The following is a 19,805-nucleotide window of genomic DNA, read 5'->3' on the forward strand; positions in this document are numbered from 1 at the left end:
CCAGACGCCTGGTCTTTTTGTACTAATCAACTCACCTAACAACACAAATGGTCCTTATTTGATAATTAACACAGACATTGCTTTATTAGTCAGCACACACATCATGTATACATACTTTAATGGATACATGACACACCTGTTGCATAACTGATCTTTGTATATTTATAACTGCACCTTTGCATCATGTTGGCAAACATCAAGGCTTTCAACTCTGCTTGGGATTTTCTTTGGGTTGCCATTTTACTTGGTCTTTCATTACTTGATTTTTGCATTTGGAACCTCAACTAATGTAAGTTGAAGCAGAGAAAGATTGCTGATTAGCTAAACTATCCATCCATCCACTTTCTAACACCCTTGTCCCTGGTGGGGTTCGGTAGGGGTGCTGGTGTCCATCTCCAGGGAACCTTTTCGGGCGAAAGGCGGGGTCACCCTGGACAGGTCGCCAGTCTGTCGCAGATTAGCTAAACTAATTGAAAACAAATAAATCTTAACAACCATTCTATAAAATAATAAAGCAAAAAAAAAAAAAAAAGCTATCAATTTTATGTGATTTCTGGTCTTAAACTCCAAGGTTTTGTGTTTGGGAATGCTATAACTAACGTAGGGGACCTTTTTGAAATAAATAAATAAATTAAAAAAACTCACGTTATAGTTGTTGAAGCATCTGCAGCAAGCTGATTTGCAATAATGGCAGTAGTAAAGTATGTGACCTATTAAATCAGTCCAATTAATTGAGTGGCGCTTATTTTTCCAGCAATCAAGCAGTAATTTTCAGATTAACTGCTGTGCAGCACTATCAAATCCACTTGATTGCAAACTGGCAATTGGTTAAAATTTATCTACAAGAAAGCCCATACAATAGTAGTGAATCCTTGAGTCAGCTCAATAAATCAGCTTGTGTGGTGTTTTAGAGCAAGAATAGAGGATTTAGAAGATATAGCGTACACCAACAACTTAGTCCTGTAAGATACAATCCATTACAGGTATTTAGTCAGATTTCCTGATTGCAAAATACTTCTTCCAAGAAAGCTAATTTCTTGAAATAAAGACTCCACTTAAATTCATTTTAGGATGGGAATGCCTATAAAACTAACATGATGACTGTTGCGCAAATAATAATAGTTGACTGTAATGTCACAAACTGATACTGAGGAAGGGAACAGGAATGTGCAATTAAAATGGTTAAAATCATCCCATTTATGGGACAAAATGTGAACTTTCTCTAACTAAACATGTAATTATAGCAGCTACGTCTCCCTCTTTTAAATAAGCGACACCGTGAGAAACTGGCAGCCGCTAATTAGCAGGAAATGTAAAAACAGACAATCAGTCACGGCACACGCCTCTCTTTGTGTCTGCAGATGATTGGGTGGGTGTGTGAATGTGGATTTGGGAAGACGGTGCAGTTTCTGCAAGCTGCAAGTGCTTGGGTTGTCCAGCAGGGTGCAGAATAGACAAAGTTATTTCAGTTTTCGGGTTTTTGTCAGCTGAAAATGCATCGCCAGTCTGTCTTTAATTCATTTCAGCCTAAATACAGTTTACTGAGATGTGAGGTGTAAACTCCTCAAGAAATCCAACTGAAACTGTGAAGAAGTAAGGATAGTTTTTTTTTTATTCAAGGACTTGAACCATTCGCTGACATGTAAAGCAAAAATACTTTGGCCTGGAACTGATCGAAGTGCTCTTGTCATTTGCAAAAGAGGGGCTGGCAGTAAAGCACAACATTGGTTGGACTGGATTATCACCGCAGTACAGAATAATGAGTTATATGCTCTAAAATATTTTTTTAAAAAGACTGTGATAAGAAATGTTCTCTCTACTATTAAAATCTATTTGTTCAACATATCTTGTGATTTTAAGGCGTTTTTGTCGGTGGACTGACGGACTGAGAGGCAGTGCTGCAGCAAGGTTTAAATTATTCCGCTGCATCTGGCAGAGCTGGTCATTATTGGCAGAGCGAGAAGTTTGTGTAGCGACTGAAACCGGAGCATTAGAGTGCTCTCATCAAATCCTGTTTGAGAGGACTTCAGTGAGACTTGAATCTTTGGAATAAATTAAGCAAAGTTATTAACATCTACTGTTTTCTTTCCTAATTATAGTTTTCAGACTGATAGACAGTTTTCTTCAAATATGTAAAATATGAACAGCATTAAGTCTTTAAGAGTCTGGATTGGTTTTCCTCAGGTCCCCACTTATTTCCTGCTAACCATAAACAAATTTCTCCAGATTTTGCACAAAATCTTTGTGTTTTATATTCCACTGTTTCTGTATCTTTGTAAAAACAAGAACAGATATTTTTAGATGTAGAACGTAGTTGTACTTGCTTAGCCAAATCTAACATCCATACCTGATTATTTTTAAAATCAAAATTAGCTATTTTTTGTCTCATGGGACAAATGCATTGCCTTGTGACAATACTTTTCCCAATTCATCATATCTGTGTTAATCTTTCCTAATAAACAGCTGCATGTGTTACTTTGCAATTCATGTTTAATTCAATTAGCTGAACAAACGCTAATGCAGCGACGCAGTCATGTTCAATTAAACCCAACATTAATCAGGCTTATATTGCCACCACTAATGTGGAGCGAGACTGTTCCACAACCTTCACAGCATTGTGGCAAAACTGCATTATAATCACCACATTGAGAATAAGTCAGTATTCTCTTTAATGTGTCTCCAAAAAGCTCGCGTTTTTTCTTCTTCTTAACAATTATTGCAGTGAGGAGATGCAAGTCGAGACATGAGTGAGTTGTTTCTGGGTCATATATAATAAGGTGTCTTATTCTCTGCAGAATTAAACATTTGGGGAATAGCCCTTTAAATTTTTAATGACTTGGGCCTCTTCAAAAAAAAGTTATTATTTTGTCCAGATTGACTGCAGGACAGTTGACCTGTGGAAATATTAGTTTTTACAGTATCTGCCTGGAAGTTAGTCTTACAAACTAAAATGCAGGTTATCATGCATGCAAGAAATGAAATAATAAGCAGCAGGGTGTATTAGGATGAGTGAAATAGATAATACATTTCTGTTGCTGCTGTATATTGAGCTCATAAAACAGAAATGTTTAATCAAAAACTGCATGGAAGAGTCAGTGTATTCCCCCTAGTCTCAGAGACAGTCTTTTGATGCTGAAACAGACTTTCTTTCTTTCTTTCTCCATCAATCCCTCCTCGCTCCTACTCTCTCCCACGCTCCCTCCATCCCTCACCATGCTGCTGTCGAATTAGAAGAAAGTATGTCAGTTTGAAGGCGGGAGGGAGAAGTGAAGTAAAGAAGACATCAGAAAGAATTCATTCAGCAAGCGAGTATCTCAGCTAGAAACACGGGGCTGAGTCGGCGCCGCCTCGTGAGTCTTCAGTGCTCTGGAGCGGTCATTTCGGGTCAGCCATTGTGGTTAAAAGTTACCCAGGTCTGTCCGGTTAATACACCCAGAAAAATGCGTTGATTAGGGACCTGCCACTCATTTCCAAACAACTTGACCATGTTATCTAACCATGTTTAGTTTTTAAACTAAATATCTAGAGTGTGATGAGATGGCCGACTCAAAGCTGCTGTTGCTATGCGACTGGCCAGAGTGCAGCACAGCTACTTTAAATCTTAAAATTTTGTTGTAGGAAACAAGATAACTTTGACAGGCATGCTAAAAATTCAAAACATCTGAATGTTGTGCTGTGGGGAAATTTCCTCAATAAACTGTGCTGTGAAAAAAGTTTTTCCGGTTATTCTGAGTTTGGCCAGACATTCTCACGGTACAGAACTAAATTTATGGTAGCATCAATTACAACTGACCACCATAATGCTAGGAAAGGGATACATTGTTTTCAAATCTAGACAGAATTTTGTTGGCTGGCAGCAAAATATAACTATGATTTGTTGTGGGTGTAAGTTTAGGGTCAAGGTTCAGCTTGACTGGTAGTCTGTTAGTTGAATTACAGTGTCATGTCTTGGTAGGTTTGAAAATGTGCCATACTTATTGCATTTCCAGACAAATAAATACATTCAGTTGTTTTGGCATACAGCTGAAACATCACATACGTTTCAGAGTCCAAATCTTTCCTGACCAAACAGAACCACAAACGCCAATGTATAAAACATTTCTCTATCCTTTGTTCGGTGTTATTTGCCACATTACCAGCTGCTGCTGTGGCCTAATTGTTTTCCTCTCTGGTGCTGAAAATTTGATAGAATCTGTCTAATTCCTGGCAAGCAATAAAAAGTAACAAACCAATAACCACAGAGCTTCAGAGCACCTCGTGTGCCTGGCTTTGCTCTCCCTCAGGTCATACAGGCTTTCCTGAAAATTAGCAAACCTTTTGAGACTTAATCCCAAAATGAAGTCCGCCGTTTCGGTAATTTTTCAGCAACACATCCCTGTGCTTTTATAGCTTTTGAAGCAATTGTAGAACCAGCAGAGGGTGTCTAATGATGTCTCAAGTGCTTCGCCTCATCCGTAAAGTTTTTTTTTAAAGCATCAAGATCAATAAAATCAGAGTGAATAATGGGAGACAAAGAGCTTATAAAACAAACAATTTCTTTAGTCTGGATGACCTTTGGTTGACTTAGTTTACTGCCCCTCCTGAGTGTTTTTTTTATTAGTGCCATGGCATCTCGCTTGCTAGGGGTCATCAATCACAACATCCAAGGCAGCCTCTCCACAACCACCATGCCCTGGAGGAATAGTCACTGTAAACTGCTTGGATGAACTGACTTCCTTCATTTATCTGTAGGCAGGTTTTCACAAACTCTTGAGGGGATCCATCTTTACCAACACAGCAAAAGCAGCTGACAAAGAAGAAGAGTAGGAGTGTTTTTTTTAAATCCTCTCAGTGTGCCAGATGATCTGGGGACATCATGTAGTGTATTAGAGACAATTTGACAGTATTGTAAATCTCAACTCCGGATCATTTCCAGCAAGAACAGTTTGTACTGGAAGAAGTTTGGAAACAGAAAAAATATTGTCTGAATTTGCTTTGATAAACCTTTCAAATCCTTCAACATCCTTCTGAAAAATGTACAGTGGCTTACAAACGTGTTAATATTCCTAAAACAGTTCTTTACTTTGTCATTAGATAGCTACAAAAAATGCTTTTTGGGCAGTGCATAGTTGTGAAGTAGGAGGATGTAAAAAAAAAGTAGCCTGCATTAGTATCCAGTGCCATGTTTTTAATTAGTAAATGTGTGTAATTTAATCACACTAGTGTGTTTAAAATGAAGAAGCACAACAGACAAGTCAGAGGTAGAGCTGGGGAGAAGCAAGGTTATAAAACATTATTTGCATTTAGGCAAAATTATTTTTTGTCTACATGCAAAACACTTTGTGCACAGAAAACCAAGACTGCATATCCAGCATGATCAAGACCTAAATCCTAATGAAATTCTGTGACAAGACTTTAAAAATGCTGTTCAGTCCCGCTCCAACTGCTGGATGTGCAAAGCTGGTCGTGACTCTCCCCAAAAGACTCCCACCTTTAACTGCAGTGAAGGGATGTTCTACAGTAAATTACCCTTTACATAAATCGTTCAGTTGGTAAAAACATTTTTCCAAGGCTCTTCAATTGAAAGATGTCTTTCTTCAAATTAATCCAACCAGACTGATTTTTCTGTCTGACCTCTTGTTCTGCTTTGAATTCCTTCAATACTCTACTGGTTATTTGCTTGAACAACAGCCACACTTCGCATGCTCCCACACAACTGCTGAGCAAAGAATTTGCTCATCTTTACTTTCATGATAAACGGTGTTGTACATCATCAGGCTGGAACCTTGATTATACATTACACACTCCTGAGATTTAGAAATCTATCAAGAAATACCTGCAGGGAACTCATGCTGTAGAAAGTCAGGGTGGGGTCGAAGTGCCAGGGTCAGCATTTTCCAATATCCCTTGGCATAAATATTGTTAAAAAAATTAGATACATCTTCCACATTGCCTGAGAGGCTGTGGCCACGACTCACTCAAGAAGCATACATTTAATTCAATTGAATTTGTAACTCTTTGTACCAGTTCAGTTGACTTCCACTCAATTTTCCCAGTGGTTTCGCAGTTCCAGCTTGACAATATGACGGACCGGTTTGACAATTTGTTAAAAAACAGAGGCAGTTTACAGAACTGTTTTGTGAAAGTTATTTGCCATTTTTCATTTCACCTGGCCTAGCCATGTAACTACATGCATACATACTGTACATGCCACAAGATATTTTTGTTGTGGTTTTATTTTATAGTCTGTACATGTGTGCAGTTGTCAGTAGATACAATCAGAAATAGCTTGGTGTTAGTCCCCTTGGTGGCCCTGACCTCCTTTGAATGGCCTAATTATAACCATTAGCTTTAAAACAGAATATTTTCTTTTGTAAATAGACCTTACTCTCTGTAGAGGCAGCTTGGTGTTTGTGCCATTTTCTTCCTTCTTCACTTTGCACCAGTAAGCTTTCTTTTCTCAGCAGGTTCCCTAAAATATACAGACAGATTTAGTAAACTACATTTTTTACTTTGATTGCTGCCAGCCTACAGCATACAATGGCTGAGTTCAAATAAATTTGATATGGAAGAAGGAAGATCTGTACATCAAATTTAATAGGGAATATATGTTCTTAAGCCCAGAAGGAAAGACATATTGTAAAACTTTAATATGGCTATAATTTAAAAAAATATATACTAATAAACACACAATTTTGTATCAGTAGAGGATTTACAGACTCTTGGTTGGCTCTTGTAAAGTGAAGCATGCCGCGAGACCTGAATATTAATTGGCAGCAAATGCAACTGCCATCTATCAGTTTTCAAAAAGTGTAACAACTAAGCACAAAAATAGCCAAAACAAATTGTACAATGTTGGCAGTAGAAGCAACTTTACTGAGTTACTTCCCCTTGGACAGTTGAATTATTGTTCATTGGTATGTCTAGTGCAACTCTGCATTGATTTTCCTTTTATTTATCATTTGTAGCAACTAAGTAAAACATAAAACGTTCGTATTCTAACAGTCAATAATAACCTCCATATTTTTGTTCTTTTCCAGAATTTATTTCACCATGGAACTACTGTCGCCTTACACACAGTCCCTCTGGTTTACATTCATGAACCTTTTCTTATCCACATCAAATATCTTTCAAATGGGATTTGCCAAGTTCACCAAAGTGTCTTGAACTGCCACTGAGATGTTTTGTTAGATACCAACTATACTTTAGTTGTGTTGATTCCAGATTCCGTAAACATATTTTTTTTGCGAGGATTCCTTTGACTTACACAGTCTGGCATTGTATTGTCATTTTATACAGTATAGGCAGATAGTTAATGGCGTCTCATGCATGCTCGCAATACCAAATGCACAGGTACAATGTATATCATTTATTTCATGGTATAACATGGTACTCTATTGAAAAAGGAGAAACATACAGATATACAGTATAAATCTAAGCCTACATACAGTTTGTGGCAGCACAGAACATTTCACATTCCATTATGGGACCAAGGCCATACAACAACTTGAAGTGTTTGATGGCTGTTTTTTTTTTTTCTTTGGCTTTTTTTATTGTTTTTTCTTTTTTTTATTATCTTTTATTATTATTATTGTAGGCTCACGTGGCATAGAGTAATCTCTAAAATGAGCAGTTGGCAGCTGTTGTCATCGAGATTGCTAAAAAGATCTTCTGGAAGTCGCTCCAAGTTAAGAGATGCTGCATGCATAATAAAAAAGTTTCTAGAGTAGAGTTTATAAAGTCACAATTTCACTTTGTATTTTGATAAATTTAGAACTCGTACAATAACTCATTCTTAAATCTCAACACACAACCCAAAAGCAGTAGTTTAAATCGAAGAAGACTTTCTGCCTGGAAGATCAATTTTTTCTACATGGACAGCAAAATTGCTTAGCTTTGTTTTTCCAGAATGAAGACTGAAATGTCTTTGGACTAATTAATTCTAGGAATTTCACAAAAGGAATTTGTGCCATAAAACATTCAATAATCTTCTTTTTCTATGTGTTCGTACAGTAAGTATCAAATTTAAGAGGTAGCCGGATCTGATACAAAGTCAACTGACGTTTTTCCGATTCCCAAATAAATGAGACTCTATTGGAATGCAACTGGTAACTTGGGAAGCAGAGCTTTTGTGTGACTCCTAGAGGTCTAAAAATGTTCTTAAATGTTTTGTCTTGTCAAATTGATGCAAAAAATTAAAAACTCCTTTTGAATTGTCAAAACACTCACTTTTGACTAATTACTTCATTGGTGTGTGTTCTTCCTATACCCCCTCTACACAGTAGAAAATGCAACTCTTATACAGTCATTTAGGGCCCAGAAATCAAGTTGCATTCCTGCTGTGACAATCCAAGTTCTATACATTCAGTTGTTTGTCATATTCCAGACTGTACATGTTACAATTATTTTTTTTTGTGCCCAAACTCACTGTTCTCAAGTATTTTTGTGTGTTTTTTTTCCATCAACACGTATTCTCGTACATGCACAAAGCGAATGTATGAACAGGAATGCTGTGAACGTGCACAACCATGTTGTAACTGATTGCTTTGCGACCCTCTGTGGAATCTTACACAGTTGGTCAGAAAGAATCAAGACAGGGGAGCCATTTTTAGCCACAAAACTATTACAAGTTGACATTTTGTCCAGAGCTCAGCAAGCAGCGCAGAAAACAAATGGCATACAGAAACGTTTCAAACTTGTGTCTATTTTTCTCATCCAACACATGCAAAACTAGTTCCTGCCCTCATTTTTACTAATCACTTGCAATGTCAGAAGGGGTGGGTTACATTCTAATGGAGAAATGATGACCATGGCTCATTATCCTCTCCCTGAAGAATGGATCTGATACATTCAATGCTAGTATGTGCTTAAAATTACCCGACAGACTGGTTATCACGGGCGATCTTCATGTTCTGTGAAATCCATTGGCGTCACTTAGCAACAGAAATGCAAAGCTCGCTTTTCAGTACATACAGTAACTGGAGTGGAACTTCAGCATGGTCGGCTGATACATTGGCATGCCACACCTTCTGGTAAAGATGTGTGCAATCTTTTTTTGCAGTTTCCTAATTTTACAGTAATAATTTTACAAAAACACATCCTTTAACTAGAGTACATTTACAGAGTGTGCAAATCCGGTCGTTTCGGCTCTGCCATTTCTTACAGACCATGTGTTGATATGTACTTGCAAAGTCGATATCTTGTACCAGCTTGGTATAAGTAGATAGTAATGAAATGGTTTGTTTACAGGTCATAAAAAGTAAAAGAATAGGACAGAATAGAGGTTTCAAAAAGTGAATAGACTTGAATACTTTGTTCTACATGTAGAGTTTGGTAAGAATGTTTGGGACTTTCAGTGGGTGTGTGAGCTATGGTCCAATTAAATCATAATTCCACAATAAACACTCAAATATGAGCCCAGTGTTATGAATAACTGCGTCTTTCATTCCAAGTCAATCTGCCGAGATCACAGGAAGATCACAGGAATTGTGTGCTTTCAGAGCGTTCAGCTGGTGGAACTAAAGAGGCGTGGCTTAATACGGAAACGGCAGCATTCATTTAAGTGTGTTACAATTTTCATGGAGACTGTTCTAATGAGTGCAAAGGCACACCTTACTCCATATATTATCTGTATCAAATTCTGCACAGTGTTCGTACATAACGCAAACACTATGAAATCTTGTCGTTCCTCTGCTCCGTATGCACTAACAGACAGGAAACTGGCCAAAGATGCTTGTACAGTGTTAAAATTAGCGGTAACAAGAAGTGTAGTAAAAAGAAAAAAAAAAACCTAAGAACTCCACAGATGTACTCAAATGTACTCATTTTAAAGGCTGCATTTTTTTTCCAAGTTTTACTGTGAAATGTTGATACGACAAAATCTGCATTTATTTTTAAGTGTTTTTAAAGATGTTTACAGAGCTTTCAGTATTTGTGAAGGATGCTCTAAGTTAAGAATGTATTCATAGTGCTCAGACATGCTCCAAAATGGATAAGATGCTTGACTTGTGACATTAATCCCCATCTCTCCCCATGAAATAATCAGACTATTGGGAGTCAGTGACAATCACAAAATTATTATTTTCATTTTTGGGTTGAACACATAGTGTATGTATAGACATATATACACACCTATGTACAAAAAAGTTAAGTAATTCCACCCTACTGTCACAATAAAAGAACCGTTCTTCAACAACGTGGGTTAGGAAATCAAATAAATACCTGAAGACAAGGAGTACAAAAATATCATAATATTTTATGGGTTAAACAGTAACTATTTTGCCCAATAGGGCCATTGGCAGTTGTTTCAAATAGAAAATAAAAAGCGCTTTGCGAAGAAGTATTGAAAATCTGAGTGCAATTTTGTCATGGAGTCACAAAGTTTTGCTGTGAAATTGGAAAAAACGGCAGTTTTATTCATAAATTGTGCTTATTTCCTTTTTTTTTGTCCCCAACAAACTCAAAAATTGAGAACCTGAGTCAAAAATCATCCTGAAGAAAGGATTAAAATTATTTTGCTTACCAGATCAACGTATAATAAATTGTAGACAAGAATATTATAAACACTATAAATACACGTTATTCTGTTTCTGTAAGAGTTTTGCCAGTTCAACAATGCCTAAGTACATTAAAAATGCATAGCAATCCACTTTTAATGGATTTATTGTAGATATTGCCTGCACCCGATCGACTTTTAGTTAAAAAATCTTGACTTAACTGCTTCTGCATTGATTTTTAAAATAATGTTGTTGTTTTTTTTTTTTTTTAAGTTGCTGGCTTTGTATTTTGCTATTTACACGTTATCAATAAGGGTGAAGATTGGGGAAAAAACTGTCACAAATCCAAATTACAGTACATACTTTCAAAAATAAAAAGACCTCAGTGCTCGGGATTCAAAGACTCCAAATATATATATATATATATATATATATAAGTATATAAAAAAAACTATTTCAATGAGAACTTGGTCCAAAACATAGTAGTCTTTGTTAGATCAGTTTTCTCTTTTATCTTGCTGTGTTGCAGTCTTTGACTCGACAGATTCCATCACGTATAAAAGCAAGAGAGAAAAACGAAATGAACGAATGAAATGAAAGTCAAAGTCAAACAACGACAAACACCAAAAAACAGATCTGATCAGACATAGTAGAGCCAGTAGATGAGGTTGAACAGCGAGAAAACGGACGGAAAGATGATGCGAGACCAGCGGTCAATGGCGTTCACGTCCGTCAGGTCGGGGATTTTAATTTTGAGCTGGGAGGACCGCCTCCGTAGTCGGCTCCGCTTCATCTGGGCAGAGCGGTCCAGAGAGTGGCGGCTGGTGGAGCGTGGCCCCACCCCACCGCTCTGCTTGCGGTATTGGATGTTTGACGACGCCGTGCTGTCCAACTGTACCATGGACTGAGAGTTTCTAATGTCTGCCACGCTGGTGGTGATCTCACCTCCTGCAACTTCGTTGTGGATCTCTAAGGTTGTCAGCAGGATGTTTCCATGACCATGTGGTTCCGCCTGAATGGATAAAGAAGAGACAAAATGTTAGAATAATAGATATAAATACCTAAACTTTTAGAGTGTTATTGATTTGTTAACCTGGTGGAGTCCAACAAACACTTGAGAAGGCTTGACATGCTGAGAATGATGACTCAGCTCTTGCTTTAGGCATACAAGATTTGGTTTGCCTTTAAAAGTCACCCAGTTATCCTATACTTCAGTGGTAAACTCCACTAAATACCTCAGTGAACACAGTCATAGATCTATTCCAGATCCACAAAACACTTATAGACCAGATAAGCATACACCCATAACCCCTTCAACAATTCCACGAGAGTAAAGACCTGGCCCACTGCTCCATGGCCACATTGTTGTTTCCATTAAGACACATCTAATGTCTCAAGTCACACTTGGGTCAGTCGCAAAAAACAATACAAACTTGACTAGGATTCATTCTCTGAAGAAGTGAGACTGGGATCGAATATTGAGTTTCACAAAAAGTTGTTCTTGATTTCAGTGCTTATTCTCGCTGTTCTAGTGTGAATTTCAACAGATCAGAATTAGCCACACCCACAGTCAATAGCTGAGAAAGCTATTTGTCTCAAGCTTGCATCGTACACCGAGTCAGATCCGGGTTGGATCACATTCACACCATAAGCAACTACTCTTGAGTTTATGTGGAATCAGAACCGTCTTGGATTGATGTGATTGCTTCTTCTACATTTACAGACAAAAAATGTAGCAAGGGGTAAATTGAACCAGAGTTTATCTTAAACAGACTAAACACCTTAGCTGTGTAAACATCATAGCATGGTGAAGACTCCAGCAACACTATTTGGTCCATTTTGTTAGTAAACCAACACATTTCAGCTTTTGGCCATCATCAGGGACATTGGGACCACAAGCACAAATGCATTGATCTACTATTAAAGGTATTTCTTAGCACTTCAGGTGTTGCTGGAGTCTTCACCTTATTAGATCTTTGATCCTCTCCATGCACCTCAGAAGTCGGTGAAATTATGTCAGAAATTTTTTAGAAAACACCCTGAGACACCAGCTACGTTACTCAGATATTTTTCAAATGAATATGTCATTCTCTGTCTGTTTCTTCACTGCCTCTAAGATTAAAAAAAGCTAAATTCTGTAATACCAAAACCACACTAGCAGGCTGTGATAACAATGAAATTAACAACCTTAAAAACTCAAACAACTAAGACACTGAACTAAAGCAGTTCTTCTGAAGCAATTGTTGCTTGTGTTTTTAGCACAAGCAGCAATTAGTTTCGCCGTTCCTCTCAGGCATCAACTTTTTGAGATAGTTCTTAAAGTTTAAATGAAAGAGTCAGGCTAAAGCAAGACAGATGTGGAAATAAAATATATAAATAATTCCACTCTGGTGATTGTAGCTACATTGTGCATGCACAAAATAGGCCACATCATGGTTATAAACTCCAGGCATTTCTGCTCGACAAGAAAAAGTTAAAATATCCATGTTAGAGTGGACAAGATGTTACCAATATGGAGAAAAGAGAGCCAAAAATGATTCAGTGGTGGCCTCATTTACCAGAGTCTTAATGATACTCGCTGCGGATAACAAAATCAGCTTCGCTTTGGAGCTTGTTGCGCAGGTATACTATGCTATTTATAGAAAACTTAAGGGAATGACAAATAACTCTTACTTGGTTTGTTAGCTTACAAAACTACCCAAGTGAACATAAACTCCTGTGATGCTCCAAAAGCAATTACCGTTTTATAATGCTCTCAATTTGCCTAAAGCCATTAGAAAATTGGCGTGTATTCACTGAATGTTTCTATGAGAATTTCTGAATATCAAGGTAAAAACAGAGAATTCAAATTTTCATCATATTATTAAATAAGTCTATAAATGGCCAACCTGTCATCTGGTGCTAAAGTAACAGTGTTTCCTGTCAAAACAAGAAACTGGGATCAATGAGGCCATAAGAACAATGTAATGGTATCAGTCCCTATGTATAGAGTCACATCAATTAAAAAAAAAAATTAAATATTCAGTCCCCCTCCTAAACAGGTTTACATGCATATCTTTTATACTTTTGAAAGTACGTGACCTAATGGAATATACACATCAAATGTAACCTTTTTTTAATTCATTCTACAAACATATTAACAAGAATTTATATTCAAAGAAAAAATTTAGGACACTTGTACTAAGCGATTTTAACTTGGAATGCATATGGAGGTAACCTGATTTAGTCCTCCTCAGAAATATTTTTGAAAGTTATATTTTATATTGTAAAATATATTTTATTCAGTTCATTTGCATTATTTTAATATTTTCAGTGTTGCTACCAGAGAGTACCGTAATTGCTTCCCATGGATGTTTAGTCACGTCAAACCATTACCATTTAAGTTAAAACCACATCTGTTCTGTCTCTATTGGATTTTACTGTATTGGTTTTCAGTCAAACATTTATTTAATAACTAAGCAGTAACTTCACGATTAAACATTTTCCTGGCAGTTTAAGCAGATAATAATGGAGCTATTGTTACATCTTTGTCACATTTGCATTTCCCCAATTTTCCTGCAGCGTTCACACACATCTCTTTCTGCAAAAAGCAAAACTCTAAGACATCTAAGACATCTGCTTATCATCTAAGTAACTAAATGCTTAGATGATAACCAAGAGCAGAGATTTCAAGGAAAGCAACATTTTCATTTTGCCCTCTTTCATTGCAAATACAGCAAAAAAAATAGTCCCGTTTCTGAATAAGGTCTGTGGTACACTTTACTGCCACCTTGTGGTAGTGCTGCAAATACATTTTGGTCAGGTTACATGTCAATTAAATAAACACTTTTAATTTGTTTCCTTCATGGGCTTTCTTAAAAACTAAAAATTACTTTTCATCCCTTTTGATAACATTGATAAAAATATAAGTTTCTAGCCAGGACAATTTTTATGTTACCATTAAGAAACAAACGTGGTCTGTTACCAGCGCACTCCTAATAACTGCAAGGTATCCATCTTGTAGGCTAACATCAGTAATTTCTTGATTCCTGTAATTCCAGCCTATAAATACATTCAAAACACACACAAAAAAATACAACACGATACATCATAATCCATGCCTATGATGGGCGTTCCACGAAACAGATCAACAGAAATGAAAAGTGCAAATTCAGGTCTTCATGCAAATGTAGCAACTGGTGAAGTCCCACATTTCCATTAAAGTAAAAAGAAAAGAAAAAGTGTTTTAGTAGTTTAAAACCTACCCCACTCTGGACCAGTTTGCTAACGTGCTTCGCAATTTATGTAACAACTACGTAACTATTATTGAAATAGAAAAGTTATAAGCTGTAGGCTCTCGTTGGCATTATTGTAGTTTATTTCATTAGACAGTGTTTTACAATTTTCATTAAAAGCTATTAGGTGAGTTTTTTTTATTATTATTTGTAGTCCAAACTTTTGCTTTGATATAAAACAATAAAATTTTGTTTATTTCACTTAAAGTTGACATCCTCAATCAAGCCCATACCTAATATTGACAGATGATTGCATTCATTAAAAAGAATACCTCTGCTAAATATGGTTTATTTCTTCATCAAAAGGTCCATGTATATACTATGCAATCAGAGAGCTTGAAGCTAAATAAAAACTTTTAGGGGAGCATTTTAAAAGTTTAAACAGATTTATTTCTTATATATTTTACCCATATTATATAGTAAATGTTACCCAAAAATAACTAAAAAGAACGTTTGTTTGTTAAATTCGGTTCTTAAGTTATACAAATGCAAAGATCAACCAAGTCTAAAAACTTCCTTCATGTTTATACCTCCAAAGCAACATCTTCTAAAGTACTTTCTTGAGGAAAAACAAACTCCTGTACAAGATAATAGTAAGAAAATTAATCTGGGACTGCCACCACCCCATAAGGATGCTATGGGGTCTTGCTGTGTCTCTTATTGTACATATACTGTAGATCATTACCAAGAAGATCATCAGTAATTTCAAGTGCAAGGAATTGCTTGATGAGGGACCTCTGCAGTGACTACCTCCTGGAAGTCAGACTGATTCACCATATCCTTACATGCGTTGTGATAGAAATGACTTTCACTGATGAGTTCAATGAGAAAGCCTATACAAACAGCATGCATTAACGGCTTCGGACACACCAGTTCCCACAATGTAAGCATGAGCATCACTTCAGTGAATGTCATGGAGATGTCTGTTCTTGCTTGTTTTCTTCACATGGATATAGAGATATTTTGCACAGAGGCAAAAGACGGATATTAACCACATCCATGTTGGCTGATGGGCGATGGCGGAGTTGACTTGAGGATATTGAAGAGCCTCATTTGAAGAAAATCAAGAATAACTCACCGAGCGTGAGTGGCGAAGACCTTTAACCTGATTGGACCGTTTTAGGGATGCGGTCCTACTACCTGCCTCCTGAGGAGATGAAAATATTCAGCCACATCTGGGGACAAATGCCTGGAAATTGACTTTGCATGTGCCTTCCTGGGTTTTTTTAATGAACACCAAGGATTCTCAGCAATAATGAAATGCAGTCTAAATAATCAGGATGTTCGCTTTTGCTGCTGATTGCTATATTTATGCATCTCTTTTCAATGTCGATTATGGAAATTTCGAGGAACTTAAATGTCACTACCAAAATGATCCCCAGTGAGCAGTTTCTAGTGCGTAAATGCATAACTTTTTTAATGTTTACCCTCTGTGCCCAGTAATGTAAAGTGTGTCACGGTTTGGACCAAACTTACCCTTGCTGCGTCGTACTTGGCCGCTCGCTCATTGTTGGCCTTCTCTGCTTTCTCCGCCAACTTCTTCTGCATCTGAGGGCCCCTCCCGAAGAAGATGTAGTTGACAAAGGCGTACTCAAGAAGGGCCAGGAAGACCATGACAAAGCAGCCCATTAGGTACATGTCGATGGCCTTGACATATGGGATCTTGGGTAGCGTCTCCCTCAGGTGTGTGTTGATGGTGGTCATGGTCAGCACCGTGGTGATTCCTATGGTAAACAGGAAACAAATTTATTTCCCCCCCCAAAAAAACCAAAATAATTGACAATTAACTAAAACTTCAAATCTGAATATTAAATCTGTAATAATAAGGTTCCTAGACGTCCTGTAAAAAAAAAATCATACTTTTCCAACCTTAACCATGAATTTATGTAAGATATTTCTACCAAGAAGGGACGGAAATAAGGAAGGGAGGACAGATCCAGAGAAGGTACTTTACAAGGAAAGGAAAATAAAAAGATTACAAAAAGAAGGAAAAAAGAGGTAATAGACAAAGAAAGAAGAGACAAAGTATGAAGGAAAGAAAGTGTTGCAGAAAATATAAATATTTTCATTAGTCATTTTTCATTCTTATTTAGATCAGAAAATGACTGAAATCAGATTCTGTTTCCAAACTATATAGGAAAAGTACAAACAGCAGGCAAGATAACACCACCTTTCTATTATTTCAACTAAAAATAACTTGCTAAGCGCTTTCATCTTTGATCATAGGCCGTTTGCATACACACAATGGAGGTGGGTGCTTCACTTCAGCTTCATTGAAATTCAAAGGTCTCCCTCAAAAACATCCTACTGCCCCTCGGTCATCCAGCAGAAATAACTCATTAAAATAGTGCTGCCTTTATCTACCTCCCAGCTCCTGCTAACCTTACCCTGTCAGGCTACAAAATGGCTCTCCACGTATGAAGCACCGTCACACGTGGCGAGTTTGCATGATAGGAGAAGATGCCTAAAAGTACACTTGGTTGACACAGATTCGCATCAGCCATGGCTCTGGAAAGGTCAAAATGCAGCAACAAACAGAAGATTTTTAGAAATAATTTTTTCATCCACTTCACAATTATAAATTACTTTGTGTTGGCCTGTCTCATAAAATCCCAATAAAATACAATGAAGTTTGTGGTTTGAACAAAACAAAAAGTAAAAAACTAAACTCATCAAGTTCTGTGTCTCACACAAATATCAACATTGTTCTACCCAATGGAAGTGTCTTCCCTACTGCAAACATAAGACACCATATCTCCTCTACTTCATTTACTGATATCGAACATAAATGGAGTCTTTCAGCAGCGCCTCTGCCCATACAACACACACAGACATCACTTTTGGTGTTTGGGTGTCATAAAGTACAGAGAGGAGACAGAGAACAGTCAGGGGGTTGGAAGGGATGAGCAAGATAGCTAAGGTCAATGTAGCTGTTAGTGAGATTTATTGGCACATTACAAGGTTAGCAACACACACGCACACATACAGTGTATGTGTTAGTATGAGCGAGAGCGTACACATGCTTATGTCTAAGGCACAATTGGACGGCGCCCTTTTTGTACTTAACAACAGCCTTGTTCTTTATAGGTGTTCTCAATGCTGGGCCATTACTCTCCGTCCTTCGCTCCCTCCCTCTTTTCTTCTTGTTGCTGCTTCCCTCAGTCTCCAATCGGACAATTTAATCAAGGGGCCCAGAGCTGGTGGGCCGAGCTGCTTTTCCATCACACCGCTGTCCTGTCCGTGGAAGAATTACGACTTCACAGCTCTTCTTTTTCCATCTTTGGTCTGGCTTGTCCTTTTGTTCCCCTCATCGACCATTTTTCTCTTCTTCATTCCCCTCCGGGTCTCCCCATCACTTAGTCGTGGATGGTCTTACTCCCTCTACTTACATGTCCCCAAATCTCCTCTTCTTCTTTAACTGCTTGAACAAAGGCACTCAGCAATCAAATTTCCTTTAATCACAGACCAGTGTACCATTAGCAGCACATCCCGACACTATATAGAGGAAGTTTCATGTTGCATAAAGCAAGTAAATTGAAAATACTGGTTACTCGGACACTTGAATTTATCACTTGCAGACAGACTAGCTGGAAAAAAAACAATTCTGCTCATGCTTAATGGCAGCTGTTGCCACAAAGGGTGACACAACAAGTTATAAAGTTTGGGGTGGCCAAGTTGGTTTGAAAATAATTTTATCCCCTAATAAGTGAAATCATTGTTTGAAATCTGGTCTTTGTTTTTACTCAAGTTATCTTTGATATTAAAATTAGTTTGATCTGGAGCATCGTGTGGTGTTGTGGTAGAGTGGGCGCCCCATGTACAGAGGCTAGTCCTTGAAGTGGTCATCCTGGGTTTGGTGTCCGACCTTCAGACCATTGCTGTATGTTTTACCCCTTTTTCTCTCTGCCCATTTCCTGGCTGGTAACTGTCAATGAAGACTGCTAGTACCAAGAGAAATCTTATTTGACCTAAAACATGTAAATGTGACAAAAAAACAAAAATGGAAAGAAGTGCTGAAGGAGCCAAATGCATTTCCACAACATTGTACGCCTTTAATTACATTAAATGTGCCCCCAACTTACACCCACACAGTTCATATAATCCAGCGCTCGTTCGAGGGCCATCACTCTGGGAAACATCCAGCAACCATTTAAGGGTGTGTGCAGGTAATCTGTAACTTAGCAATCCTTTGGACTTGCTCAGGAAAATGAGATCCCCCTTCAAACAATTCAATTGTTTGCCTGCTGCCTGCTCGAATTGATTTCCCCTCCAATCATTACTCTGCTCTTACCAGGAGGTTGGCAGACGTGAAAGAAGAGTCCACACTGGACACACCCACACACACACACACGCACACATTCTTTTTTACAATCAAGGTACATACTGGAAGCTCACAATAGTCCATCTAAGGACTGAGTGGAACTCCGGATCTCTCTCAGTTGTCAGGCCTATAATCGGATATTGCTAGTATCCATTGGCTCGCAAAATCAGACACTCCAAGGCAGACGATAATGACCGGATATTGCATGCATGCTTTAACAAAGGGAAGAGAGAAGCAGATAACAAACAGCACTAGGAAAGATATATAGAAAGGCAACGCATCAGGGTAATGGATAGCAGCATGCTTTTCAAAAAGCGATATGATGTGTTAAGGGCATTATTGCTCCATTATCTATCCATATTCATGTGATTGAAGATCCAAAGGAGCAATCAGTTCACATAGCTGGGTTGCACTATTTATGTCCAGAGGTCAAGGTTTATTACATGACCTCCTGCTGACCAAAAACAAGACATGACAAACCAATGTCATCAATCCAAGCATGGTTGATCACTTCATCATCTAAGGTTAAACTGCTATATGGTTTCTCACATATGACTTTAGGTGAGTCTTCTTCCCTTGCATGAAGATGAGTCACTGTTTGAGGTTTGGAGGAATCTTCAGTGTAGAAATATCAAGTTCAGATTTGAGCTGCATATATATTACAGATTTTCAACTACAGTGAATGATAACTTCCGTATTAAGCTTATAAAAAACAAATATTTGCTTGATCAACGT

At 37.7% G+C, this 19,805-nt stretch overlaps 1 protein-coding gene across 4 annotated transcripts in view; it reads right to left on the bottom strand.

Annotated features, from left to right (window-relative positions):
• Nucleotides 1–7,333: 7,333 nt before the first annotated feature.
• LOC116715514 (gamma-aminobutyric acid receptor subunit beta-3-like) overlaps nucleotides 7,334–19,805 on the bottom strand; it is a 57,931-nt gene continuing 45,459 nt past the window's right edge. For 2 of the 4 annotated variants that reach the window (XM_032555928.1, XM_032555931.1), the window contains 3 exons: nucleotides 16,226–16,473; nucleotides 15,828–15,896; nucleotides 7,334–11,487 (listed from right to left, as the gene is read on the bottom strand). In XM_032555928.1, coding sequence (XP_032411819.1) covers nucleotides 11,116–11,487; nucleotides 15,828–15,896; nucleotides 16,226–16,473 — 689 coding nt within the window. In that variant the 3' untranslated portion in view covers nucleotides 7,334–11,115. The remainder of the gene's footprint in view (nucleotides 11,488–15,827; nucleotides 15,897–16,225; nucleotides 16,474–19,805) is intronic. The other 2 variants (XM_032555930.1, XM_032555932.1) reach the window with 1 other exon arrangement.

Source organism: Xiphophorus hellerii, chromosome 24 (assembly GCF_003331165.1).
Source record: "Xiphophorus hellerii strain 12219 chromosome 24, Xiphophorus_hellerii-4.1, whole genome shotgun sequence".
Lineage (NCBI taxonomy): Eukaryota > Metazoa > Chordata > Actinopteri > Cyprinodontiformes > Poeciliidae > Xiphophorus > Xiphophorus hellerii.